The 25,588-nt window shown below is 40.8% G+C and overlaps 1 protein-coding gene across 2 annotated transcripts in view; it reads right to left on the reverse strand.

Moving 5' to 3' along the window:
- The window catches only part of GRID1 (glutamate ionotropic receptor delta type subunit 1), a 702,415-nt gene that overhangs the window by 120,392 nt on the left and 556,435 nt on the right, over window positions 1–25,588 (reverse strand). For both annotated transcript variants that reach the window (XM_074339723.1, XM_074339722.1), the window contains exons 9-10: window positions 3,780–3,881; window positions 2,178–2,375 (exon numbers count right to left, since the gene is read on the reverse strand). In XM_074339723.1, the coding sequence (XP_074195824.1) occupies window positions 2,178–2,375; window positions 3,780–3,881 (300 nt within the window). The remainder of the gene's footprint in view (window positions 1–2,177; window positions 2,376–3,779; window positions 3,882–25,588) is intronic.

Genomic DNA, 25,588 nt, shown 5'->3' on the forward strand with positions numbered 1-25,588 from the left:
CATATTCAAATTGGGGAAACATACATAGAAAGATTTTACCATGTTTAACATGTGAGCTACAGGGGCAGATACACTGATGTCGTAAACTGCAATCCAACAACGTATCTAGAGTAGAGAAAAATATTGGAGGTGATGATGTTGGCGCTCTCCTCTTACACTGGTCACATCTGCATCTCTGGCTTTGCCTTTGCCTCCCCTGTCACAAACTCAAGGTCCAGGGGTGGTGGTGGTGGTGGTCAGCTTTTTGTAAAGAGATATAGTGGAGCAGGACAGGTTTACAATATAGGATGGAGAGAAACTATTTGAAGCCAGGTTCAAAGAGGAAATTGACACAAGTGGAAGGGTGACCTGTAACAGGAGGAAAAATACTCCCCCTCCTCTGAACTGGAGGTCAGGGCCTATATCTGCAGATGTGAATTTCATAGGAAATTGAAGTGGAAGTTCACACCCAGAAGTCTCTATTTTTTCAATAATGTAGTAGAACAATCTTTTTCTTTTTTTTTAATTGAGGATAGAAGGTTATTAGGTTGCTTGATGAGAAAGGTAAATTTTCGAAATAGTCTCTAAGAAATGTTGCCAAGGGACCCAACAAAGGCTAAGTCAAGGAACTCAGGCTGTCCTGAAGGCCCAGCTGAGGCTGGAGTCACGCATTGTTCATACATTCATCTCACATATTTGTGATTTTCTTCTCTAACTGTATGCAGCCACCTGGATGTCCAAGTCAGAGGACAGATAATAGAATCAAGTCAGGGTTTGGCTGCAACAGAAATCAAAAGCATGGAGAATCACAAGGGATGACAGGAATCACCAGGGTTTTTCTGGTCAACCCCAGAAGGCACCCCAGGCAGGAAAGGATGCAATATCAGAGGAGCATGGAAACCTTAGAAGAGGATGAACCTCAAATCCATATGCTAAGTGGAAGGGGCCAGACACAAAGCCCACATATTATATGACTGCATTTATACTGAATGTTCATAAAAGCAAATCTATAGAGATAGAAACTAGATGGATGGTTCCCTAGGGCTGCGGTCAGGAATGGGATTAACTGTAAATGAGTATGAGAGATGTCATTGGGGTGATGGAAGTATTCAAAAACTAGATTATGGAGATGGTTGCACAACTCAGTAGATTTTCTAAAAATCATTGAATTGTATATCTGAAGTGGGTGGATTTTATAGTATATAAATTATACTACACAGTTGCATTTTTTTTAATCCTAGTAGAAATTAGAGAACTATATGCCTCCTGTCTGCCTTTATGGATTTATAAAGCCAAGGACCTATGTTTTAGGGACAAAGGACTAAAAGACTCAGGACAACAGGCTGCAGTCATGGAATGGGACAGTGACAACAACGTGTAAGATGCTGCCGTGATGCATGGCTGTGGGTGCTGGAGCGGAGAACAAGCACAGGTCACGGGAGGTGAGGAGCTCAAGCACTGGGGTGGCAGAGATGCTCACAGGCATGTCAGAAATATCAAGGTTGGTGGCAACAGAAACCATGGAGAGGGAGGGCTTGAGTCAGATGCCACCATCATAAATGGTTGTGAGGAAATGACCCAGAGGGCATGGGATGACAGGGACAAGGACTGGGACAGTGAATTCGTCTCAGGCCAGGAGACTCAATGAGAGTTCAGGTTCTACAGGAGGGAGGATGAGTAATGATTGAAAGTTAGTAAGAGGAGCTGAGGAATGTCATATCACCTGCACATAGCAATGCAGACACACAGACATATTCATTCACACACAGACACACACACACACACACACACACACACACACACACACATACACACGGGTACAGACCCCATTGGTGAGCGAGGAGGGAGAGGAGAAGAAGCACTCACCAGTGCCCCACCCAAGCAGGAACTAGGTTCCTGTTTCAGCCCAAATGTGAGGGTGGGTTTCATGAAGGGTGTATTACAGAGCAGGCACAGTGGATAGGTTTCAAGGAATGAGAGCAATGGGCACAGAAGGAAAACATTGAGGGCCAGGGAATGAGAAAATAAAAGAGTGGAAATGGGTATGACTAAGAAAAAGAGGGCTTTAGCGTATGGAAAGTGGTAACTGTGGTCTGTTTAATGGTCCCAAGGTTCCAACTGCATAATGGGCCAAATTTAGATATCACCCAGAGGCAGACTGGGGTGCCCCTCCCCGTGGACCTTCTTTTGGGACCTACCTTGCTGATGAGCTCCCCGATCATCCCGTTCCAGGAGGTGTTATGGAGCTGGTGACCGTACCTGCCATCAGGGGCCTGGTAAATCTCATATTTGAAGCCCAGAGCCTTGGCAAGGGCATCCAGGACGTCTATGGAGAACCCTTTGTAGCGCTTGGGCTGTCCAAGGATGTTCTCAGCCACCATCACAAAAGGCTCTTCCTGAGGACAACAGAATGAAGGTGCTTCAATGAAATAACAGGTTCATTAACACACATCTTTCCAGGGTATTGTTGGAGAGATGAATTGCAACTTTAGAACGTTTGTGTATGTGTTTCCCCAGTTTAGGCCTGAAGTCTCAACCTCTCTGCCCCTTCCTACAGCAGCTTATGCACATTCAGGGTACAGTGCACCGGAGCATCCCTCCAACCAGCATGTCAGTGCAGGAAAGGGGACTTACTTGTTCTGTGTCACGTTATCCTAGGCTCCGCCCATACCCCGCCTCCCGAATTACAGGGTTTGTTTTCCTTCCTCTATTTGTGACATTCGGGAAATGCCATAATTCTTCAGGACCCACATAAGAAATTATCGTGGATATTTTATTATCGTGGATATTTTTCATCCACGATAATAAATGACAGCAAAGTTGTGTGATACTAGATTGGGAGAGGACAATATTGCATCTATCGGGTTGTACTAGAAAATGGATGCTGATTAATGGACTAAGATCATATCCTAAATCAAAGGATAGGATAAGATTAAATCCCAAATCCCAAGTCCAAAGCTATGCCACGTTCACTGTCACATATTTTGTGCTGTGTCACATGTGTTCCTGTAGGGCATGTGGCCCTCTGGAAAGCATCTCTGTCTCCCGCACCATGACCCTGTGAAACTGAACAAGAAGGGACCTTTTAAACAGCTGTAGATAATGTTTATCATTAATTTTCAGGGGGTGGGTAGAGTATAATCCGTATTAATGGTGTGCGTATGTAGAGTGACAGAACACTGCCTGCAAAGGCGTCTAGAGCTGAGACACTGGTGCCTGCTACTAAGAGGTAAGTCTAAAATGTCTCCTATACTTCTAAAAAAGGTGAAGAAAGAAATTGAAAGGATGATGATTCTAAAGTCTCTCACAGATGTAAAAGTCCATGATTCCAGGACAACTGTGCAGAAAAATTGCAACTAATAAATGGTCTTCATTATGAACTTTGTATCACATGGGCCTGTCCGTGGTATTGGGAGCAGGAAGAATGTCCACCTCCCAGCATCTTTCTGGCTCCTGGGAAAGCTCTCCTAAGGACCACCAGGAGGTCAAGGTTCTGTTTACACCCAAGAACAAAGAGAGCATCTGTGCTCACTCTGGAGCTCAACAGTGGATCTGGATTAGTGGTCCTTCTCTAGAGCATTCCAGTGGCCTGCCACGGAAGGCCTCAGAAGTCCTCGGGCAGAATTTCCAATCTGATCCTTCCTTCATTCTTCACAAAATTATTAGAGTGAAAGGCCTTCTGAAAACTCAAGCCACTACTCAAGATCCCCTTCTCTCCAAACCCAGCATTAAATCAAACAGAGAACCCTCTGATGCAAAAGCCTGAAGAACGAACCTCCCCAATATGCCCATGATCCTACCAAGACAGTCACCACTTTGAGAGTCAGTCCTTGGAGGCGGCTGCCCATGGGCCTCTCTTGCAGGCTGCCATTCAGGCCCTTCTCAGAGTCCCAGGTCGCCAGCTGTGAAGGAAAAAGGGAGTGTGAGAGACAGAATGAGTACCTGGGCACACCTTAAAGCCTTGCTTCCTAAACAGGGATCCTGACCAGGCAGGTAGGCAGATAGCACCCCTCTGAGTTTCCTAGAGACCAAGAGCCATCTTAAAACCATAGAAAGAATAAAAGTATGACACAGAGTTGCACTTCCTTCATAACCTCACATGGATCTTGCCACATCCTTAAAATGAAACCAATTGGGAAGAACTTATTTCTGGAATGAACATTTCCATCCAAATTCATTCTGTCTATCCACTGAAGCCATGTCACTGTGTCTCCCGCAAAGTGTCTTTTTTCTTTAATTTGTCCTTTGACTTGCCCAGGCCAGAGGGCCCTTGAGTTCAGCCATTGCCACCAGCAGTGTAGGATGACACTCAGCAGTGAAGGGGGCAATAAAGACCCAAGTGTACAGCTTTTCCTGCACCCTAGTGCCTACTGCAAGCCGTGTCAAGAGCTCACTGCCCGTCTTCACTGTAGTGCAAACTTCATCATTTTCCCTGATACACACATGGAGGCCAAGAATACACATCCTCCTGAGCCTGCAAGGTCTGTCCAATAACCTGATGCCTCTCTGACAAGCACCCTAAGGGGGTCGAGGAGACCCTATCCTGGCTCAGAAACAACAGGAGACACAGGTATTCTGGGGACTGCTTCCCCTTCCTGCAGGCCTGGGCAGCAGTGATGAAACTGTTGTCTCATCAATGATTCTGAACTTTTAGTTGGTGAGATGTAAAAAAATCCAGATACCGGCCCCCATCTCAAGACAGCTTAATGGGCATGTGGGAAGTTAGACCTCCCATGATCCTCGTTGACAACCCCAAGTCTTCTAGGTCACTAGGCCTCTACCTTGCTTGCATATTAGAATCTGTTAAGAGGACGTAAGGCATTCTGAAGGCCAGGCCCCACATTCAGGGACTCAGTTTCACTGGTCTGTAGTGGACGGGATGTGGATATTTTAGTTCCTCGGGTAATACTAATGCACAACCAAGGCCTGAAGCACACTGTAGATTAAAGCAGTGACCCTCAAAGTGTGACAGGCCCAGAAGTCACCCAAGGACTTCACATGCACTTTCTGGTTCCAGGGCCTAAGATTATACCTGTCTAACAAGCTCTCGGGTGATGCTGCTGCTGCAATCCATGGCCACCATTTAAGCAGCAAGGGGTTAAAGAATCAGACTGCCTCAGGCAGTGTCTGCTCTTTGGCAAGGAAAAGCGCAAGACAAGCCGAGCAGGAGAACCACCCCTCTGTGGAAAAGGGCCAGCAGGTACAGGAGCCACCAATAGTGCCGCTTAAGGACACTTCTACTCTCCCAGCATTTCCCATAGTCTTGCCATCTGTAGCAGGATCTGCACACTGAGCCTTTACTCTGAGGCCAGAGTTCCAGAATCTGTGGGGCCATTCCACCTGGAAGATACTCCTCGGCCTCGAGTAGGAACATCAGAATGAGACGTGTGGTTCTAGAACCAGGTGAAAAAGAACATGGAAACTCCTGCTGTCACCACAGACATGATACCAAGTAAGACCCAGTCCTTCCTAAATAATAGGATGCCTGGCAGTGATGAACGAACCATTTAGTTAAGAGCATGGCCATGTATTGTGAGGAGCTCCCCAGAGCCGCCACTAACTAATTTTAGGAACACTGCTGTGAAGAGCAGTTAAGATATACCCAAGGTCCTGTACAAGAACATCAAAGATACCACACTCTGGGACTGGTACAGTGAGAACGAAACCTCACTGCTGTTTCTCCATTAGGTCTCAGGAAACAGCAGTAGGACCCAGAATCAGTTCCTGTGCCTAGATTAAAATGCTGGTCAAAGGGAAGAGAACAAACTCAGCCAAAGGAGTCAAGGTATTGATTCCCTGCCTTCTTTGGACCCACCAACATGCACTCAGGGAACTCCTGGTGTGTATTTGGGCTACCTGCATCTCATCCCCATAAATTGTGACATAGGCATTGGAGCCATTAAACCCTGAGGGGTGGTCTGCTGCACCGCCTGGTTGGGTGGCGTTATGAAGGCCCCTGGACCATCTCAGTGACTTAGAGTCCTAAGGAAGGCAATCTCATCCTCAAGAAGCCATATCTGTCCAAGGGACTAAATATCCTGCCCTCCACCAGGACTTACATTTCTAACACCTGCTGCTGAACCTCCCTGGCACGGGGGAAGGGGCATCTCGACTCTGCTGCCCTGGCATGCATGAGTGCCTGCAGTGGGGTTCTGGGGGGCCTTGCTCAACCAGGCTTTACCTGTCTTCCTATTGGACTTGTAACCACTCATGAGAATGGAGAATAGAGGCAGGAAAAAGCAGTAAGGATGAAGCCAGGTCCTTCCGGGGTTTTAGTTCAGCTCCAAGAAGGGTTCTGCCTCTCAATGCCTGTCCATACCCCTGTGCTTCTAGCCCACTGCCTGGCTGAGGGCAGTACCTCTGTCCCAGAGCATAGCAACAGCCCTCCCATTGATCTCATTACCCGAACCTTCTTCTCGTACAGCCCTTCTCCAATGTGCTGATAGGTACCTTTATAAAAAACAAACTCAAACATGAACTACGTCAATTAAATTGTTTTAATGGCCTCCCATTTCGTGCAGGATAAATCCTACTACTTTTAAGCTTGGCATAAACTAAAGAGCTTCCTAATCCAGACCCAACCCTGACTTTCAGCCTCACTTCTTGTACATAGCCACAGTACACTGCAACCCCTCAAATCCCTAACCTTTCTCAAGTACATCGTATTCCCTCCTGACTCATTGTATATGTTTCCTTTGCCCAGAATGCCATTTCTCTTCAGCTTAGTCTGGTAAACTCTTACTCATGTTTTTAAAAAATAAGTGTTCACTTTAGAATAGTTTTCAATTTACAGAAAAGTTGCAGAGGTTGTGCAGATAGCCCACACCCAGTTCCCCGTTGCCCTTACATTCCTCACAGCAAATGAAATGCTTAGCCAATCGCCACCACTTACGCAAAGCTGTAGTACAAATGATCTCCACTGTCTTCCATTCTGGAACTAAGTCTGTGATCCAGCTGTGTTACCTGGGTTTCTCACCCTCTCCCCTGGGATCAAAAATCCCATCTTCATAAACTGTCGAGAGTCTCTGGCTCATGAACTAGACCTTGTCCTGCTTATTCCCATCTCAGGGTGTCCAACCTTGTCTTAAATGCCATATTCTCTCAAAGATCAACTTACGGTAACTGCTATAGATTTGTGGAAAAAGCTAGGAACTTGGAGGAGTGGAATTAGCATATGTTTATGAGTCGGCAGACATATTCTAACTGTGTTTCCGCCACTTACTTATCTGAGTGACCTCAGACAGCACAGTGCTTAAAACACAGAAGCCAGTCAACAAATATTTGCTGAATAAATTTAACTTCACTGAAATTTCATTTTCTTATCTATAAAATGAAATAAAATAACTTCCCTGCCTACCATGTTTAGGGACTGTTCAAAGGAGAAAATCATTTTGAAATGATCTGTTGTAAAATAACTGAATAATCACAAAGTGAAGAATCAGAATATAAAACTGTGTGTACAACAACCTTAATTATTATTTATTTTTTAGAAAAAGTGGTGCTAAAAATGGGAGGAGATATGATAAAAATGTAATATGTAAATGTATCTAGGTGGTAAATTTACGAATAATCAGTATTATTTCCTTATGGTCTTCTATGTTTTTAACAGGTTTTTCAATACTTTCACAGAAGGGAAAATAAGCTTTTGATAAAAATAACTAGCACAGGCAATTAAGCGAAATCCTGTCACATGTACTTGCATGATAGAGGACTGAATGGAAGAAAGCAATCAAATTATCTGTTGGTATGTCAAGGCCAATCTAAGAGTCAGAACCCAATAAATCAGTCCTCTGGTTTCAAGGAGCTGTAGTCAAGGAGTGCACATCTCCTAGAAGAGACACATTGTAAGTTCGTCCAGCAAGCCATCTCACATTCTATGATCTCTCCAAAACGGTCAGGTTTGGAGACAGGAATGTGGCTCCTGCTACCCTCCATGAAGACAGGCACGCTTTTTCCATGAAAGAAGAGGGATGGCACCAAATCATGTTAGTTGCTACTCAGACAACCCTAAGGCAAGGCCATTTAAATCAAAGTAGAACTTCATGAGAGGAAAAAGAATTCCTCCAAGCCTGTTGTTATTCCTATATTTTTGTCTGAAAGTACTTAGGGCTTTAAGCCTTTTTTTTTAATGTTTTATTATTAATTATTTATTTAGTTCCTTAATAGAGAGTTATCTCTCCCAGGCCTTCAGGCATTTTGTACTGACAAAGAGAAAAACAAACAAACTTCAAAGTGAAACCAAAATTCTGCCTTCAAACACATCAAAGAGCAGCCATGTTCCAGGATCAGGGATCTTTTGAGTTGGGCGGGAGTTTATTCCCTCGTAACAGCCTGAAGCTGAGAGTCCCAGGCTGAGTGAGTCCCCCTATTTCCACGAAGCTTTGTGCTCTTGCCCAAATCTTAAGACCAGAGTAGCAAACCTTCATCATTTCTGAGGAAGGCCAACCCTCAGAAGGGGACATCTGATATGTAAGACCAGAACAAAGAAAGACACAGTCCAAACAGACTCCAGCGGATTTTTTTTTTTTTAATAAAATAAAGCCTTTAAATGGATTCCCAAGCTTGGAGCCTACCAAGAGTACAAGAGGCTGCACCCCACCTACGTCCTGAGGGCGCCTGGTTCTCCAGGTTCAAAATGCCCGAGGAAAGCGTTTCAGTCGATAAAAGCCAAATGAGGCTGATACGCTTGATAAATGGGGAGCCAGGAAAACCTTATACCCAAAGAAGTCCCGACACTTAGTCATACAGCTGCAGACCATTTCGTCAGTACATAAGTGTGTTGACGCTTGTATTTCACTGACAGAATTTTGTCCATGGGATGGATGAATTTATGGCCATAGACACCCATTTTGACAGCTGACCTGTCAAGATCAGTGCCTGAAAAACTAATTTCCAGCACTGTTAAACACAATGAGAACTGCCTCTATTTGATAAGATAACCATGGTTTTCATTCACCACCGAGATCTGCCCTTACCCATACCAGAAGTGTGCGTGGAGCCAGAGGTTATAGCACAATCACTACTTGAAAGGAGATATATATGGTCTCAAGATCTGATTATGACAAACAACTGCTCAGAGATCAGCAAATTGGAGAATAAATTACATAAATCACTGGTCTCAGGCAAATATTTTTCTGGAGTCGAACATTTTAATGTTTGAGTTGTGAGATGTGGAGATTTGGAACACAATGGGTCAGGCCTCCTGTGAGAGACTGGACTTTGTGGTCTGTAATCTAATTATCAAGGTGTCTTAAAGTGCTGTTTTCTTTTCATGGGAGGCAAGAAGGAGAGGGGAGGCAATCCAACTGCTTACAGCCCCAAGAAAAAATATGACCAGTTGCATATACAGAACCTTACCAATTGGAGGAAGGGAGGGAGGGAGGGAGGGAGGGAGGGAGGGAGGGAGGGAGGGGAAGGGAAGGAAGGAAGGAAGGAAGGAAGGAAGGAAGGAAGGAAGGAAGGAAGGAAGGAAGGAAAGTTTCATTAATCCCATACCTCATGTTTAACTATGTCCAACAAGAGCAATAACTTAACTTGTCCCATTTCACAACTGAGTGAATAACACTTTGGTGGTAAGCTTGTCTGGGCAGAGCACTGGAAACAGGAAGTGAAGTTTTATGACCATGACTGTCAAACCTCACAGTCATAGCTGGAGTCCCATGCAAGCTGTGTCCTCATCAACCAATAATTACCGTTAGCCAAGCACAGACAACTTCAGCTGAGATACAGGTTTCAGTAGCGATGGCCACAGTGCATTTATTATCATGGCGGTGTGTGGACTTCTCTAAAATAACAACCTTTTATTAGCTTTTGTTCCTTTGTCCATTTTTATTGGAAAACACATGGGTTCAGCATATGTTTCAGAGGATCACAGCCTTGGATGGGGAAGGGGTGAGGGGGAAACCCACATCTTGAATCAGCTTGAATTGGGGTATTCAGTCAGCACTGATTTTAAATAGTCAGTTGCACATTTTAAGCTTTGGCTAAATGCAGGGACATGTTTAGACACAAACACAGTATCTTGGAAGTACAGTATAAGAATCTGATGACAGAATATTAATATTTGTAGTTAGGATTCCTCAACTAATGTCTAATTTAAGAGTTCATTTTGGGAATTCCAGTATGTCAGGGCCACTCAGGTGTGGGCCTTGGAGAGTATGCACCGCAGGATGTGACCATCAGGTCACATGTACCCACCGAGAAAGGGGCCGAGACCTTAGCTGGCGCTCCAGATGTGCTGAGTAGGAGGGGGAAGGAGACTCACTCTGAGGCAGAGAGAACTGAAAGTCTCAGGCCAGCACAATCTGCACAGGGAACTGAGCATTTTGTGAGAACAGAACTTATGCTAAATGTCCAGAAGGTAGGGCCATGAGACACTGAAAAAAGAGTAAAATCGACCAGAGAGCTATCACATATGGGGTCTTCACGAAAAACCTTTAGCAAGGATGAGAAAAAGGTATTTTCCCATGGTGTTGGAATGGAGGACAAGGAATACGAGCAGAAGTGTCGCTACTCTGGCAACCAGGTCAATCATGATGGAGACCATGGACATGCCCAAATTCTAGCCTCCACTATCTGACGGTTCCGGGCACAGAGGGCTCCCTGGGCCCATGCAGGAATGGAAGGACAGATGGACTGCAATGGGCAGTAACAATGGGAGTCTTTCTGTCACAGTAACATTGAGGATGGAGGCAGTTCCTCTGCTGCTTAAGACACAGAAAGCAGGAAGATAACGTTGCTCTCATTATAACAAACAAACAAAAAGTCAGATAATCAAGAAAAATATATTTTTAAAAATGTAGTGTCTAAGAGACCTGCCATCACAAGACCATCTGGAAGGAAAGACTGGACACAATAAGTGTTTCATTTTGGGCAGAGGATAGGGCAAAAGAGTGGTAGTTATAAAAGGGGGTAAGAAGAAAAAATGAAATTTTACCAAAAACCTAATGGTCAAGTGGAGGCCAGCACAACAGGGAGTCTCCCTGGGGGCCTAGAGAGAAGGGAGGCCACATACACTCATCAGCTCTTCCCATCAGGCCTCCACTGTGTGGACTGAAAGAAGAATACTAGAACAGAGCATTTAAAAATTATGGAACAGTATCAGATATATGTGTATGTAGTGTAAGACTTATATTCAGTGTACGTGAAGAAATCTTATATCTCAATTATAGGACAAACAACCCAATTTTTAAAAAATAGAGAAAGGACTGATTTTTCCAAAGAAGATATGTGAAAGGATAATATGCACATGAAAATATGTATGCTCAAAATCCTGAGTCATCATGGAAGTGCAAAATAAGGCCACAGGACATACCACTTAACCTCACTAGAGTGGCTAAAATCCGATTGACATTACCAAGTGTTGGTGACGATCTGGAAAGCAAAAGTTGCAGCCAAACTGGAAGACAGTTTGGCAGTGTCCTACCAAGTTAAACATAAGTATACTGAACATACCACCCAGCATTTCCACTCCTAGTCATTTACCTAAGGGAAACCTAAAATGTGTCCACACAAAGGTCAGTACATTGGATGTTCGTAGAAGCTTTATTCATTAGAGCCAAAAATGGAAACACTCCACATGTTGATCATGTGATCAGTGAATGGAGAAACAAAGTGTGGCCTATTTATTCAATATAATACTTCTCAGCAATAAAAAGCAACAAGCTTGTCACACATGCCACATTCTGAATGAAGCTCAAAAGCATTATACCAAGTGAATGAAGCCAGACACAAGAGACCACCTACTTCATGATTCCATTTATATGACTTTCTTGAAAAGGTAATATAGCTCTCAAAAGTAAATCAGGGGCCGGCCCGGTGGCTCAGGCGGTTAGAGCTCCATGCTCCTAGCTCCGAAGGGATGGTGGGCTCCGCCCCCTGCAACTAAGATTGAACTCAGCACCTTGAGCTGAGCTGCCTCTTGGATGGCTCAGTTGGTTGGAGCGTGGGCTGTCAACCACAAGGTTGCCAGTTCGATTCCTCGAGTTCCGCAAGGGATGGTGGGCAGTGCCCCCTTCAACTAAGATTGAACACGGCACCTTGAGCTGAGCTGCCGCTGAGCTCCCAGATGGCTCAGTTGGTTGGAGCATGTCCTCTCAACCAAACCACAAGGCTGCCAGTTCGATTCCTCGAATCCCACAAGGGATGGTGGGCTGCGCCCCCTGTAACTAGCAACGGCAACTGGACCTGGAGCTCACTTGCACCCTCCACAACTAAGACTGAAAGGACAACAACTTGAAGCTGAATGGTACCCTCCACAACTAAGATTGAAAGGACAACAATTTGAGTTGGAAAAAACAGTCCTGGAAGTACACACTGTTCCCCCAATAAAGTCCTGTTCCCCTTCCCCAATAAAATCTTAAAAAAAAAAAAAAAAAGTAAATCAGAGGTTACCTGGGGACAGCAGTGGGAGGAGGGCATTAAATGTAGAGGAGGGCTATCTGAGGGTAATGGAAGTGCTCGAACTATTGAGTGCTGTGATGATACTACTCTACATGTTTGTCAGAGCTGATCAAACACTGTATACCTAAAATGAGTAAAACGGGTAAATTTATTGCAGAGTATTGCATCTAAATCAACCTGACTTGTTACACACACACACACACACACACACACACACACACACACATATTGATAGTGATTTTGAAAAGGATGGAGCCGTGTGATGGAGAGATGAGGTAATGGCACTAACGTGTGCCTATAAGTGACCCAACTACGACCCTTTGGCAAAGATGATCACCTGTCGGCAAGGATGGTAATGGTGACAGTAACTTTGACCGATGTTGGTACACTTGTGTCAGTGTCCTTGAACTAGCTGGATCTAAAGGCATATCAAGTGACCAATAAATTATCTGTCAATCTAGAAGAACTGAATACATCTTTACAAAGGTTTAGGAAGAACATAAGCCCAGTTTTACCTTCAAACAGTGTGCATGGAGAAAAATAGGTTTCAAAATATAGGTTTCATTTGTATATATAATATGGCCCATCTGTTTGTAATGTTTATTTCTTTTTGTGAGATGATGCACGTGCACGCCGAAGACAGAAAGGTAGTTGTAAGTGGCTATTTCTGGCATCAGGCAGAGTGATAGCATTACAGGAATGCTCATCTCTTGCACTGTACAATCCTGTAATGTCTAAATTGTTTTACTGAGCAGAAGCATTGCTACTATAAACAGAAGAAAAACAATAAAGCTATTTTCATTTTGAAGCTGTACTGCAATATAGCTTATAACTGTAATGTTGATTTTGTATCTCGCTCTAATTGTTTTAGGTATATTGGTATTGTCTCTCTAAATAAACAGAAAGTTCTAGCATAGGAGGGGTCTGCAATGAGACAAGCCAGGCTGGAATTCTGGTTCCTCCATTCTTATACTGACAGACCTCTGGCAATTCTCTAGAATTAGTCATATTCTTTCTCTGGGCTTAGATGTCCTCATCTTATTAGTTATTAACAGACATTAGCTATTGTTACTCAAAATACCCTCTTTGCTCTCAGGTGTCTCCTATGCTTGGGCCCACACTAGCAGCATAACAAATTCTTGCCAGTTCAAATTGACTGGAATTAATATCACCATACAGACTATATACACTATGTATCAATCAGAAGTCTGAGAAGACACTGCCAGTACTATGAGATCTTGCATTGAAAAAAAGCAGCAGGTGTCTCTCATCATACTTCCTCTAAAATCCAGGCCATTTCCTTTCCCTAGAGCACTCTCCTCTTCCTTTGTTCTCTCTTGGTTGTCCTCTGCAGATCATTCTAGAGATCCTTCCTTGCACCTTATAACAAGGCTACCCCCTCTGATGAACCCCTGCACACTAGCCATGGCATGTAGAGATACTTTCCACAGTATTTTAAAATTTATGTCTATCTATTCTCAAATACACTATATTTTTTTATTTTTTTATTTTTGTACATAGCAATTTTATTTTATTTTTTAAATCATAGTTTAATAGTTTTAAATAATATTGAATTACAGACATTCAATATTATTTTGTATTAATTTCAAGTGTACAGCATAGTGGTTAGATATTTATGATTTACGCAGTGATCCACCTGACTACTCGAGCACCCACCTGGCACTATACATAGTTATTATCATATTATTGACTATATTCCCTATAATTTACTTTATATCCCATGACCATTTTGTAACTACCAATTTATATTTCTTAATCCCTTCCTCTTTCACCCAGGTCCCCAAACCCCATCCCTGTGGCAATCATCAGTATTCTCTGTATCTATGAGTCTGTTTCTGTTTGTTTGTTCATGTATTTTGTTCTTTAGATTCCATATATGAGATCATGTGGCATTTGTTTGTCTCAGTCTGACTTATTTCATGCAGCATAGTACCCTCTAGGTCCATCCATGTGTTGCAAATGGTAAAATTTCATTCTTTTTATGGCAGAGTAATACTCCATTGTATATATGCACCACTTCTTCTTTATCCAATCATCTATTGATGGGCACTTGGGTTGCTTCCATATCTTGGCTACTGTAAGTAATGCTGCAGTGAACATAGGGGTGCACATATCTTTTTGAATTAGCATTTTGGATTTTTCAGAGAAGTACCCAAGAGTGCAATTGCTGGGTCATAAGGTAGTTCTATTTTTAATTTTTGAGGAACCTCCAAACATTTTCCATAGTGGTTACATCAATTTGTAATCTCACCAACAGTGCATGAGGGTTCCCTTTTTTCCACATCCTTGCCAACACCTGTTTGTTGATTTATTGTTGATAGCTATCCTGACAGGTGTGAGGTGATATCTCATTGCGGTTTTAATTTGCTTTTCTCTGGTGATTAGTGATGTTGAGTATCTCTTTATGTCTGTTGGCCATGTGTATGTCTGCTTTGGAGAAATATCTATTAAGTTCCTCTGCCTATTTTTAAATTGTATTGTTTGTTCTTTTGGTGTTGAGTTGTATGAGTTCTGTATAAATTTTGGATATTAACCGCTTATCAGTGGTATTACTGGCAAATATCTTCTCCTATTCAGTAGGCTGTCTTTTTGTTTTGTTGATGGTTTCCTTTGTACAAACTTTTTAGTTTGACGTAGTCTTATTTATTTATTTATTTGTTTGTTTGTTTATTTATTTATTTATTTCCTTTGCCTGAGAAGACAGAACAGAAAAAAAATATTACTGAGAGCAATGTCAGAGTTTACTGCCTATGATTTCTTCTGGGACTTTTATGGATTCAGGTCTTACACTTAAGTCTTTAATCTATTTTGACTTTATTCTTGTACATGATGTGAGAAGGTGGTTCAGTGTCATTTTTTTGCACAGATATGTCCATTTTCTCCAACACAATTTATTGGGTAGACTGTCTTTACCCCACTGAATATTCTTGCCTCCTTTGTCATATATTAAATGACCATATAGGCATTGGATTATTTCTGGGCTTTCTATTCGGTTCCATTGATCTATGCATCTGTTTTTATGCCAGTACTATGCAGTTTTAATTATTATAGCTTTATACAGTTTTTCCCTGAAAATAAGACCTAGCCAGACCATCAGCTCTAATGCGTCTTTTGGAGCAAAAATTAATATAAGACTTGGTCTTATTTTGATATAATATAAGACCCATCTTATATAAGACTGGGTAAGATGTGATGTGATGTGATGTGATGTGATGTGATGTGATATAATATAATGTAATATAATATAATAAATACCTGGTCTTACATAATACAATATAACATAAGACTGGGTCTTATATTAATTTTTGCTCCGAAAGGCGCATTAGAGCTGATGGTCTGGCTAGGTCTTATTTTCAGGGAAACACGGTAGTATAGTTTGAAATCAGGTAGCTTGATACCTGCAATTTTGTTCTTCTTGAAGATTGTGTGGATATTCAGGGTTTTTATTTGTTCTAATTCTGTGGAAAATGCCATTGGTATTTTGGTAGGGATTTCATTGAATCTATAGATTGCTCTGGGTAGTATGGACATTTCTTTTTTTCCAAGTCAAGTTGTTGTCCTTTCAATCTTAGTTGTGGGGGGTGCAGCTCAGCTCCAGGTCCAGTTGCCGTTGCTAATTACAGGGGGCACAGCCCATCATTCCTTGCGGGACTCGAACCGGCAACCTTGTGGTTGAGAGGATGCGCTCCAACCTACTGAGCCATCCCGGAGCTCAGTGGCAGCTCAGCTCAAGGTGCCATGTTCAATCTTAGTTGCAGGGGGCGCTGCCCACCATCCCTTGCAGGACTTGAGGAATTGAACTGGCAACCTTGTGGTTGAGAGCCCACTGGCCCATGTGGGAATCGAACCGGCAGCCTTCGGAGTTAGGAGCATGGAGCTCTAACCACCTGAGCCACCAGGCCAGCCCCAGTATGGACATTTTAATGATGTTAATTCTTCCCATTCATGAACACAGGATATGCTTCTATTTATTTGTATCTTCTTTCTTTCTTCAATGTCTTACAATTTTCCAAGTACAGGTCTTTCACCTCCTTGGTTAAATTTATTCCTAGGTATTTTATTTATTTTTGATGCAATTGTAAATAGGATTGTTTTCTTAATTTCTCTTTCAGATAGTTTGCTATTGGTGTATAAAAATGCAATTGGTTTCTGAATATTAATTTTGTTTCCTGATACTTCACTGAATTCATTTATCAGTTCTAATAGCTTTTTGGTGGAATCTTTTGGGTTCTCAATATATAGCATCATGTCCTATGCAAATAATGACAGTTTTAATTTTGCTTTTCCAATTTGGATATCTTTTATTTATTTTTCTTGTCTGATTCCTGTGGCTAGGATTTCCAATTCTATGTTGAATAAAAGTAATGAAAGTGGGTGTCTTTGTCTTGTTCTATATCTTAGGGAGAACGCTTTTAGCTTTTCCCCACTGAGTATGATGTTAGCTGTGAGTTTGTTATATATATGACCTTCATTAAGTTGAGGTATTTTCCCTCTATCCCCACTTTGTTGAGAGTTTTTATCATAAATGGATGGATTTTGTTGAATACTTTTTCTGTATCTATTAAAATGATCATATGATTTTTATCTTTTTGCTTTGTTTATGTGGTGTATTACATTAATTGATTTGTGGATATTGAACCAACCTTGCATCCAAGAATAAATCCCACTTGATCATGGTGTATGAACTTTTTAATATATTGCTGAATTCAGCTTGGTAACATTTTGTTAAGTATATTTGCATTGATATCCATCAAATATAACGGCCTATAATTTTCTTTTTTTGTAATGTCTTTGTCTGGTGTTGGCATCAGGGTAATTGCGGCCTTGCAGAATGACCTCGGGAGACTCCCTTCCTCTTGAACTTTTTGGAATAGTTTGAGGACACGTGTAAATTCTTTTAATGCTTGTTAAAATTCACCTGTGAAGTCATCTTGTCCAGGACTTTTGTCTGTGAGGAGTTTTTTTATTACTGATTCAATTTTATTAGTAGTAATCAGTCAGTTCACATTTTCTGTTTCTTTTTGATTCAGTCTTGGAAAATTCCATGATAGAAATTATATCTGTTGAGTTTGTTTTTGCTCAACATCTGATACAATTTCTGGAATGTAGCATGCACTTAACAAGTATTTCTTGAACAAATAAATTAACAAATTGGTCTAGGAGTAAGAAAATTTTTCTATAAAGAATTAACAGTAAATATTTTAGGTTTTTGGGGGCAACGTGGTCTCTGTGGTCAATTAATTACTCAATGAGTATAAATGGGTTTCAATAAACTTTACTTACAAATTAAGTAGCAGGCTGAATTTGGCCCAAAGGCCATAGTTTATTGATCCCTAATAGTTGATACCTTTATTTCAATTGTTCCTTCTCTCTATTCTACCTTCCAATCGATATTTTCAAAACACTATCCTTTCAGGTTTAATTTATTATTTTTAAAAATTGTTTAATTGTCATATTTTCAGAAAACTCCATTTTATCCCTCTAACCAAAAGTGACAGGTCCTCCAGCATCCTTTTTAAAATCATTTTCATTTTTCAATTACAGTTGACATTCAGTATTACTTTATATTAGTTTCAGGTGTAAAGCATAGTGTTTAGGCATTTAAATAATTTATGCAGTGATCCCTCTGATTAGTTTCGTACTCACCTAGCACTATATATAGTTGTTACAACATTATTGACTATATTCCATATGCTGTACTTTACATGCCCATGACTATTTTGTAACTACCAATTTGTACTTCTTAATCCCTTCACCTTTTTCACCCAGCCCCCCAACTCCCCTCCCATCTGGCAGCCATCAGTTTGTTCTCTGTATCTATGAGTTTGTTGCTATTTTGTTTGTTCATTTATTTTGTTCTTTAGATTCCATATATAAGTGAGATTATATCCAAAGAAATCCAAAACATTAATTTGAAAAGATATGCACCCCCTGCATCCTTAAAGCATTATGCTTGGCCTTTTTTCATGGCACTAATCACATTCAGATCTCCCTGACAGTTCCTGTGGCAGATTATATTTTCTAAAGATGGTTGTGACATCCCACATGCTCTTCTATAATGTGACTTCACCACCCTCTATCAAGAAGTGAATTTTAATTCTGCTCTCTTTAAATCTGGTCTGAATTTGATGCTACATGTCTTTGAAGCTAGGTTGGAAAAGGCTGTGAAGGTTCTGCTTGACTCTTGGGGTGCTTGCTCTCGGACAGGGCCTTCCAACTTTGGCATCATTAACTTTTTGGGCCAGATAATTAATTCTTTGCTGTGGGGGGCTGTCCTACACATTGTAGGATGCTTAGCAGCATCCCTGACCTCTATCAACTAGATGTCAGTAGCATTACCTCCCCCAGTGTGACAATCAAAAACATCTCCAGACATTTTCAAATATCTGGGAGAAAGAAGCACCTCGCATTTAGAACCACTTATCAAGGAGAAGCCAACTGCCATGGAAAAACTTCAACAGCCCTGAGACCACTGTGCTGCAAAACTCACATATAGTTATTCTGGCACCAGTCCCAGATGAATCAGCCTTCCAGTCACCTTTGCCAAAGCACTAGACACGTAAGTGAAGCCATCTTAGACCCTTAAGATCAGTCTATCAGACAGTTGATAACCATTAAGTGATCTCAGTTAATGTCAAAAGAATCACCAAACCAAGCCCTGACCAAATTTCTGACATGCAGAATGCTTCAGATACAATAAAACTGCTGTTTATAATAGAAAATTTTGGGACATTTGTCATGCAGTAATAATCACTTGAACAGAATTTGGCACCTGGAAGTATGGTGGCACTATAAGAAAAATATAAAACACATGGAATTGACTTTGGGACTATGTAACAGGAGGAATCTAGAAGGACCTTTAAGAGATTTTTAGTGGAAGCAAAGTGAACCTCGAGGAGACGTACTATAACAGTTTAAAGGAAAGTGAGGAAATGTTATTGGAAGCTGGAGGAAAGAGTACCCTTGTTACATAGTGGCAGAAAATTTAGCAAAACTGTTACCTGCAATAATGCAGAAAATAGAAAAATCTACTTAATAAATGGATGGATCTGGCAAAGAAAGTATCAAGAAGAATATTGAAGTATCCTGTTTGCTCTTAGCTGTGTATCAGAATGTAAGCATAGACACATAGATAGTCCATAAAGAAGGAATTTTGTTTTCAAGCAAAATTTAGAAAAAATATGAAGAAGCTATGACTTGTTGGATTTAAAAATAAAACTATTTCTTAACCCCAGTCTCTTCTAGCAGAAAATTCCAAAATAATAAAGGTTCTTGATGCAAAGAACAAATCCTGAAGGTTACTCAGAAAATGCGGACCCCGTGAAATCAAAGGTACAACTGTAAAATCATTTCTTACAACCTCAGAAATACTTAACATAGTGTCTTGTAGACTTTTCAGAGATGGCTTTCCACAATCTGAAAGGTGTGTGTTACAGACAGTCTCTGATAGAAAATAAAGCATCTAAAACTCCATAGCAGCATGATGGGGAGCTCAAGTTAGAGAAGAACCTATCTCGAAGAAATTTGTAGATGTGGTCTTCATCTAATGTAGTGAACAACCAATAAACTTAATTTTAAAAATTTGTAAAAACTGTAATGATAGAAGCATACCAGCTTAGACTAAATGAGACAGACAGAATGTAGAATGAAAAATATACTTTTGGATCCCTGAACTTCTTATGTGCAGGAAGCAACTGAGAAAACGATTCAGCTGCAAACAGAATATACAGTTTTATGGAAAAGTAAGGATGACTTAGAAGGGAGAATCAAGACCTCAGAGGATGGATCAGATGGAGAATCATTTCCAGGAAGCAGTAACAGGCCCTATTCAGATGTTAATAACATGAGCCTAGATGGATATCAGATTTGCTATGGGGGGACAATCATTACGTGCCTCCTACGCATTACCTCTCTCGCTTATGGATGGTAATGTTATCCTATCACTACCTTATCTTTACATATTGAGTTTGGGGAGGTCAGATAACCTGTCTTTTTAGACTGAGGTCTTCAGGCTGAGATCTTGGACAGCTGTATCCAAGAATCTACCCAAGGAGCTTCATTCTCACCTTGGCCTGATTTAGATGATAAGATCCTGGACTTTGGTCTGAGGCCATAATGGAGTGAGACTCTGAGATTCTTTAGAGAAGGAACGAGAGTAGTTTTTACTTGAGAGGGGTGTGGATCATAGTACCCAGCGGAAGGACTGCAGCAAATTGTATCTTCCGAGGGAATGAACATCATCCATCTCACACGATTTTCTAGAACATGGCCTTGCCACTTCCGCATCAACATGTATAGACTAACCCCTGTTCTTTCCTTTGAATTCTGACTGGTTTCACTTGGACACTATAAATTGTGCTGGAAATTACACTGATTTTCCAGGCTACATTCTAAGCAGCCATGGAACATCTATTTGGTTCTCTTGTGACACTTGCATTTCTCATAAGAAATCCAGCAGCCCTGAGACATCATGCTGAGGAGGCCACATGTAGGCACCCTAGCAGATAGTTCCAGCTGGACTCAGCCTTCCGTCACTCTGCCAAGGGGCAATACACATAAGTGAAGCACTCTTGAACTTGCCAAACTGGCCCATCTACCACCAGCTGAGTACAACTAAATGATCTCAGTTGATACCACGAGAAGAAGAAGGAAAAAAAAAACCTCACCCAACCAAGCCCTGCCCAAGGTCTTGACCTGCAGAATCTATAAGATATAATAAAATGGTTTCTGTTTGAAGCCACTAAATTTAGGAGTAGTTTGCTGTGCATCAATAATAAAATAATAAGTTTCCCATGCATTTGTCTTGGTGCTCATCGTAAAGGAATGAGTTCATTCATTCCTCTCTGTAGTCTCTCAGCATCTAAAGTAATGCCTCCTATACAATAGGTGGACTTGTTTTTACTCTACAAAGCATTGTCGCACAGTACATCTCATTTGAGTGCCACCAACATTTTGTGGGTTAAGCAGAACAGGAATTATTATCCTCAGTTTTGCCAGTGGAGAAACTAAGACTCAGAGAGGTTACATGACTTGCTGTGTATCTATTAAATGGTTTAGGGAGCTAATATAATATTGAATGTCAACTGTAACTGAAAAAAAATTTTAATTTCAAAAATAGTTTAGGGAGTTTGTAAATGTAAGACTTCTGACTCCAAAACCACTGGACTTTCCTTGTAAAATGTCCCCTCTGCACAGAGTATGGCCTGCATAAGCATTTCCTTATTTCATAAAGAAAGAAAGAATGAACAAATATCCCCAAGGCTGTTAATTTCCATGATAATGAAATCTCATGTGGACTCTGGGGCTACTGATGAGGCACAGAACCCAGAGACATTCCTGAGGTCAGCATTCTCCCACCCTCCCAATATTTCATTGACATTCTGAGAGTCAGAGCATTCAACTGGTGCAATTGGAAACCGCCCAGTCCTCATACCTCCTTCCTTCTGTCCCTTCCTCTTTGCCCCACGCTTTAGAGGCCTCTTCAACTGCACAAAGGACAAATGGAGTCTCATTCGCCTCAGCACCAGAGTCGAACAACTAATGTTACCCAGACAGTGTACTATAATGATGACAATAAAAGAGTTAAAACCTACCCATGAAAGTGATTAGTATATATAACCTGGCAATGATAGTAGGAAATAGAAACTGAGAGATAGAGGTTTTAAAAACAGTTCTTGTTACATGGGATAGTGGAAGCCTTGAGCTGGCTATGGAAACAATGTAGGAGAAGAAAAATGGTTCTTCCCATTTGTAATTTCCCCTTTCTTAGCCCATCATCAGAAAATCTATGGGCGGCAGGATGGCTCAGTTGGTTAGAGCACGAGCTCTCAACAACAAGGTTGCTGGTTCAATTCCTGCATGGGATGATGGGCTGTGCCCCTTGCAACTAAGATTGAAAACAGCGACTGGACTTGGAGCTGGCCTACGACCTCCATAACTAGACTGAAGGACAACGACTTGGAGCTGATGTGCCCTAGAGAAAAACACTGTCCCCCAATATCCCCCAATAAAATTTATTTTAGAAAAAAGAAAAAGAAAGTCTATGATATTTGTTTACCAGAGATTCTTCTTTAGATTATACATGTCACTCAGGTCTGAATACCCAAATAAAGTATCTTTTTTTCTACAACAGTAAAAAACAGAAAATGATCAGTGCACTGCTTTCCGAAATTTGGTGAGGGCTCTGCCTCTGATGAGCTGTAAGGCTATAAAAAGGAAAATAAGTCTTAAGAGTGAGGGCATCTGGTCATCTTGACTGTATGAATCAAAAGTTCGGCAGCTAAGAGTATCTGCCTCTTTCTGGCCTCCAAAGCTCTGGGCTCAGAACAAATACTCATTAAGGACATTTGTAACTGAACTAAAATGAATGGGATGGGATAAAGTGTTCACATGACTCCTTTTTTATTAAGAGACCGTACAGTATAGTATAATGTGGTATGGATGAAAAACTTGCAAATCTAGAATAAGGTTGCCTGAGAAATATCTTTGGACCTTAATCAATTAATTTGAGTAACCCTATATTTCATACTCACCACCTGAAAACTGAGGGTAGGAATTTTTTATATATACTCGTATATATACTCTCTCCACCAGTGAAACCATGTATGAAAAAGAGGGTTGGGAGCTATAAAATGGGACAAAAAGTTGAGGTTGCATTAATAATACTAAAGCAATCATTATCTTTGGCAGAATGAGTTTGGACAGAATTGAATTTGAACCCTATCTCAATCACGTGCTAATTATGACCTTGAGCAAGCTACTTAAACCTTTGTAGTCTCAATCTTTGCTTCTTCAAATAGAGAATATAATAGCACTGATGGCAGGTTCTCGTGAGTTTTAAAATCCTCCAATGTTCTGATCACTACCAAATTTATATTCCTAGATCAGACTTCATCCCTTCTTCCAGATTCTAATGTTCAGGTTCCAACTTGGCATCGCCATTTGAATACCAACTAGGCAACTCACAGTCAAAAAGCTCCAAAATATAACTTTTGATCCCCAAACTCTCTAAAATACACATCATGCAATAATCTTTTATCTTCGTCCTCATCTCAGTGACAAGCACGATCATCCACCTAGATGCTTAAGCCAAAGACATCAGTCATCCTTGATTTCACCTCCCACATAAAAACCACCTACTTTGATTCTAAATACTTCTAAAGTATATCCCAAAATTGAACCATCTCTGAATACCAAATACCAAAATCTGAACCTCAGCCACCATTACCATTTAGATCATTGAAACTGCTTTCTAATTTGTATCCCTATTATTACTACTTCATGCCAGTCTCATATGGTTATAGGCAGTTACTCTTCATTAAATATCAATATCTTCCACTAAATATCTCAGCCTCATCTCAGTAAGGTTGGGGTCACCTCTAGGGAACATCTTCTCCAGGCAATGACTCAGGGATCCAGACAACATCTAAGTTGTGATTATACCTTACCAACGTGTGACCTCTATTGCACTAAAGAAAAGAAGGAAGGAGAAACACAAGTGTTATGAACTCTGGAACAAGAGAAGAATCCCTTTTGCAAACATTCCCATTTGTTAGAACTCAGGCACACGGCCTCATTATTAGCACGTGGCTTTTAGGCAGGAGGAGAAATCCAGGATGACTCTGAAATCTTTGCTTAAGCAATTAACTTTGCATGAACAAGAAATAAACTTACATTGTGTTATGTTTCTGACAATAGCACAGTCTAGCTTATCCTGACCATAATCCATCCTTCACACAGCAGGCCGACTGACATTTCAGAAACATAAATGATCTCATATCACTCCGTATTTAAAATGCTCCCTTATCTCCCAATTAAAATAAGATCCAAACTCCTAAGCATGACCTACAATATTCTCCATGATCTGACTCCTGCTTAGTTCTCTAATAATATCCTATTACTTCTTCCAAGTCAGCTAAAACAGCCACTCTGGCCTTCTTTCTGTTTCTTGAACATTCCAAAATGATTTCTAGTTTAGAGCCTTTGTACATGTTCTTCCTCTAGAATTTTTCCTCTAGAACTATTCTGCACTGGTTTCTTTGCATCAGTCAGTCCTCATTTTCTCCAAAAGGAATCCTTGTCAATCCTATCTAAGTAGACTCCTCTACTAAGCCCTCCTCTATCCTATTCTTTTTTGTTTCTGAATAGGATGCATGACTATACGAAATCATCCAATTTATTTTATATACTTGCTAAAATCTTTATAAATGTATACTTTATCCCCCCTCACTAGAATATTGCGACTTAAGGACAGAATACTTTTGACCCATTTTCCGCAGTACGCTCAGTACTTATTAAAATGCCAGGGACAGAGCAGGCACTCAATAGAAGCTAATGATTATTACTATCATTATAACAAATAATGCAGATATGCAAGCCTATTTTTATAGCTAGCTGAATTCCAACGGAACAGCGATCCCAGTACAGACAGGTGACTGGCATGTGGATCTGAAGAATCCTCATATAAACTCACATGGAGCCTTCCCTCACGCAACATGCAGAGAAGGTGTAGTTATGCTCAGAAGCACAGGGCTCTTCCGACCCATTTTCACTTAAGAATTTGGGCATCTGATCATTCATCATGATTGGTAGAAAGGTGTGATATTTCTGTCAAAAGTAGCCCTTCCTCCCTGGTCTCATAGACTAAAAGTCTTGCAACGTAAAACATTTGTAAAATCTAAAAAGAAAGGAACCCGGTAATTATATGGGGAAAAAAAAACACACACAAATATTTTCATGAAATAGAATATGCAATTACCTAACAAGCGTGAAAATATGTTCACTCTAATAACATAAAAAGACAAGTTCTAGTGATATGTTATTTTTTGCTTATAAAATATATTTTGAAAGTAAAATACCCAATGATGATACAGTGAAATGAGCAATCATAACACAGGGCAAATTGATACTCTGTGGAGGATACTTGGCAGTATATATCAAAAGCCTAACAACTATACTTCTTGACCAGTTACTTCCGTTCTTGGAAACTTTCATGGTGAAAGAATTCTACATATTAATGACACATAAAAAAATTATCCGTAAAGATGACACCAGGAACTTAAATACAATGGTGAAAACAAACAAGCAAAAAGTGTACTTTAAAATCCAATTATATAAGAATTGTTAAATAGTTATGGTCTACCCCACCCCAACATAACATTATGCAGTATTAAAAATTATTATTAGA

This window comes from Rhinolophus sinicus, linkage group LG07 (genome assembly GCF_036562045.2).
Source record: "Rhinolophus sinicus isolate RSC01 linkage group LG07, ASM3656204v1, whole genome shotgun sequence".
Taxonomy (NCBI): Eukaryota; Metazoa; Chordata; class Mammalia; order Chiroptera; family Rhinolophidae; genus Rhinolophus; species Rhinolophus sinicus.